At 35.5% G+C, this 4,480-nt stretch overlaps 1 protein-coding gene across 1 annotated transcript; it reads left to right on the forward strand.

Annotated features, from left to right (window-relative positions):
* Window positions 1-193: 193 nt before the first annotated feature.
* Window positions 194-3,155, forward strand: LOC106477892 (lethal(2) giant larvae protein-like; the record flags this gene model as incomplete). The annotated part of the gene is made up of 3 exons (XM_022381305.1): window positions 194-369; window positions 2,345-2,433; window positions 2,921-3,155. Coding segments are annotated over 3 exons (423 nt in total), but the record flags the coding sequence as incomplete, so codon positions are not given.
* Window positions 3,156-4,480: the final 1,325 nt, after the last annotated feature.

Raw genomic sequence — 4,480 nt, forward strand, 5'->3', positions numbered from 1 at the left:
CCAGTAATGAACACACATAATTAGGTACACTGTTCTTATTTGTAATGATTAAAGTGCAATGGTTTATCATGTAGACACCCTCACTATTAATATTATTGAAAGATAAGTTGTGGTTTCAGAATGATAGAAGTATTTATATATATATATATATATATATAATAGTATTCTCTCTCTCTCTCACTTATTTATTAAGGTCTTTCAAGTAAATATTGTGGAAGACAGAGATAGCTTTGTGTGGAAAGGTCATGATCAGTTGGATATCAAAGGTAAACAACAAACGTTCGAGCCTGGGTTCCAGCACATAGCTGTTATTCAGTTAAAACCACCAGCAGGAGTGACGGCTCTCGAACTACATTCAGAGTGGGGATTGTAAGTATTAGTATTTGGAAATATCCATGTTCTTTTTATTTGGGTTTACTAGGTTATTACTTTCACTTGTAGTTCTAAACTTAATAAGTTCTACCATTTTAGACTAAACTTAGTTGCTTCTAAAATCTTATCTAAAAGTCTTTACGATTAACATGATAGTAGAATTTCTTCATGTTTTCTACAACTTAACTTGAGAAGGGGTTAACTAGACATGAGTGATTACCAGGTTGCTTCACCTGGTAACATGACAAATTGTAAATGATTTCTGAATTATTTTTTCTACAAATCAAACTTAAAATTGGATCCTGCAAATTTGTCCCAAATGGTTCAGAATGGATCTGAGAACGTGTACAACTTCTGGCCAATAGATATTTTTCAGTCAAAATGATCATTGTACACCTTCACCTATGTTTCTATGGTAGAGGAGAGTGAATGTTGGATACGACACATAAGGATACTGAAAAAGAACCTCGGATATGCATATCAGAGGCCTAGAGGTTATTCAAACTAAATGATGATGGATAAAAGTATTTTTATTTCTTATATGAACATGTTCCACTACAACTTATTAGTCTGAATCACAATAATGTTGTGAATTTAGATATATAACAACCGTTACAGTTTAACATGACGTGAACTGAGTCAGTCAACAACCGTTACAGTTAACATGACGTGAACTGAGTCAGTCAACAACCGTTACAGCTTAACATGACGTGAACTGAGTCAGTCAACAACCGTTACAGCTTAACATGACGTGAACTGAGTCAGTCAACAACCGTTACAGCTTAACATGACGTGAACTGAGTCAGTCAACAACCGTTACAGCTTAACATGACGTGAACTGAGTCAGTCAACAACCGTTACAGCTTAACATGACGTGAACTGAGTCAGTCAACAACCGTTACAGCTTAACATGACGTGAACTGAGTCAGTCAACAACCGTTACAGTTTAACATGACGTGCACGGGGTCAGTCCAATAAACCAGTTTCATATACGAAAAGGAATGTTGACGAGAATTCAAAATTTAATATCTACACAAAATATTTGAATTCAAGACACACACATTGACCACCTATAGTCAGATTGAATTATTCACCACTAACATAGTCTGTACTCACCACTGCCTCCACACGATGCCCGACAGTATCTCACTTGCCTGTATACTATTTGCCCACAGCAACAGATTACGACATTCATACAGCTTGTGATTCAGTTACTTCCTGACCAAGGACAATCACTTATGTCACGAATATGCTCCTTGAACTGATAAACTAATCAAACATGTTGTTTTGGAAAACACCTTGCCTATCAAGGTGTAAATATGGGTTGAATATAACTGGTAACAGTCTTCTTTGCCCCCTTTTACATTAATCAAAGTACCCAACACTTTATAAAATGAATGTTCACACCACTGTTGGAAGAACTTCAGCAGAAGACAGTTCTCTCTATATTAGTGATTTAAGTCAATGGCTTGCCCTGCAAGTACCCATTTTCATCTGATATAAAGTTTATATGGTTAGGGACAATCCAATCTTGACCACTGTTGAAAGGATCAGTCAAGTGGAACAACCGTTACAGTTTAACATGACGTGCACGGGGTCAGTCGTGTGTGTGTGTGTGTGTGTGTGTATATATATAAAGTTGATTAGAAACAAAATGGTCAATGCTTTTTCAGCTTGCTCTTGTCCAAGTTGGAATTCCTGAAATCAGTATAACTTCATGGTTAGTCAATTATTATAGATGGGGCTTCATATTTATTTCAGTTATAAGTAGAAAAGACTTGATGTCACTAAGCGGCTGTAAGCTTATGATAAAAATGGATTGTCTGAACCTAATAAACATCTCTTGTGTTTCGTGTATAAAAAGCCTACTTTCCCATATTTCAGTAGAATGTCAGTGCTGTTGTGTTTGTTTGTCATGAGAAACTTTACTTGTGGAAACAGTGTTCAATTACTTAACTAATTTTCATTACAGGGTTGCAGCTGGGACAGCACATGGATTGGAACTATTTGACTATGTTCAGAAGCAACATGTGATATCCAAGTGTACCCTCAATCCTAATGGTTAGTGACCACAGCATGTTTGTGTAAAATAAGATACCCGATGACGTAAGGTAGGGTGCAGGAAACAACTTTGACACATTTTATTGTTGGAAATCTACACTTTTATTGAAACTGAAAACCTATACTCTCAAGATATTTACATATTTGCCTAATTTTGGTATTAGGGTTGGAATTAGATAATATATTTAATTATTACCTCTTATATTTTCTACTCAGATTTTATCAGCAGGTGACACATCCATGACCTGTATATGTAGTTACTATCTGTATCTTTTTCTACTTAGATTTATCAGCAGGTGACACGTCCATGACCTGTATATGTAGTTACTATCTGTATCTTTTTCTACTTAGATTTTATCAGCAGGTGACACGTCCATGACCTGTATATGTAGTTACTATCTGTATCTTTTTCTACTTAGATTTTATCAGCAGGTGACACGTCCATGACCTGTATATGTAGTTACTATCTGTATCTTTTTCTACTTAGATTTATCAGCAGGTGACACGTCCATGACCCGAAGGAAATCATTCAAGAAGTCACTGCGAGAATCATTCCGTCGTTTAAGGAAAGGACGTTCTCAACAGGGTAAACGGGACAAAACCCCTACTAGATCAAGCAGTGAAAGGTGTGAGATAATGTTTTGATATAATGTAGGTATTTGCCAGCTAGATATCGGAGATAATGTTTTGATATAATGTAGGTATTTGCCAGCTAGATATCGGAGATAATGTTTTGATATAATATGGAGAAATAAATGCTATTGTTCTCATAGTTCAACAAACTCCAATAGATTAAGAGTTTAAGTTGGAAATAGGGTCAACAGATTGTTACTCACAGCTAACTATGAAATTCTTGGCTAGATAGAGGCATCGGACAATTGACCCTAAGGAGTCATCAACTGCCCTAGCTTCAACTTGACGTTCCACCGATTTAGATGGACCCTCAACTGACCCCGAGGTGTCGTCTATTTGATGTTCTACTGGTTTTGCTTGATCTTCAACTGCCTGGACTTCAACATCTGTGGCACTGGCATCCTTTGGACTGTGTTGTTTACATAAAGTATACATTTATAACCAATAATATTTTTCAACAACTGAAATGAAGTGGCACACTTAGAAATACATAAAACTAAAGTGTATAATTGTATGATACAGTGAACACTGAAGTATCCAGCTGGCAAATACCTACATCATATCAAGACATTATCTCCGATATCCAGCTGGCAAATACCTACATCATATCAAGACATTATCTCCGATATCCAGCTGGCAAATACCTACATCATATCAAGACATTATCTCCGATATCCAGCTGGCAAATACCTACACACATCTACATAGAAATAGTCTGAACAGAAGTTGTGAATGAAACCAGTAGCATCAATCAGATAAGGAAAAGTTCAGTAGTACTTTCTTCTAATTTGTGTAATATTTGATTCACATGGTTGAATATATAAAAATATGTTACAGTCAAGTATACGATTGTTTTTTTTTAGACCTCATGGAGATAAGTTAAAACTTAAAAGTAAACTGTAGTTTTGTACACCTTTTCTTTGTTACCACCTATTTTATTCCCACATTTTGTATTTCATATCAACTTGAAATACTGATGTCAAGTTTTATTCTGAAGGTGTAACAACAACCCCAACACTCTGGGCAGGAACAAATGCTGGAACTGTTTATATTTTTACTATTTCGCTGCCAGATACTGAGAATAGAGGATCTGGTGCTGTTAGCTGTCGGTTAGGTAAGTGTTGTGTGTTAAATGTTCTTTCAGTATTAGACTTGACAAAGTTTGGTGAGATGCTGTTACATTTAGGTTAGGTGACTGAGCAGATATTGTTATGTGGTGTAGTTTAACCCTATTGCCCAGGGTACCCTTTACTGCACATGACACAAGGTTTTAGTGTCTTGCATTCAAAATTTGATTAAACTACTTTTTGTTTATGTTATACCAATTAGAATAGCATAAAATCTTAGCTAATAATCCATATTTTAATAGTATACATATTTTAAATTCTTAATTCTACAAGGAAATGTTAAACAA

Source organism: Limulus polyphemus, unplaced genomic scaffold (genome assembly GCF_000517525.1).
Source record: "Limulus polyphemus unplaced genomic scaffold, Limulus_polyphemus-2.1.2 Scaffold92299, whole genome shotgun sequence".
Taxonomy (NCBI): domain Eukaryota; kingdom Metazoa; phylum Arthropoda; class Merostomata; order Xiphosura; family Limulidae; genus Limulus; species Limulus polyphemus.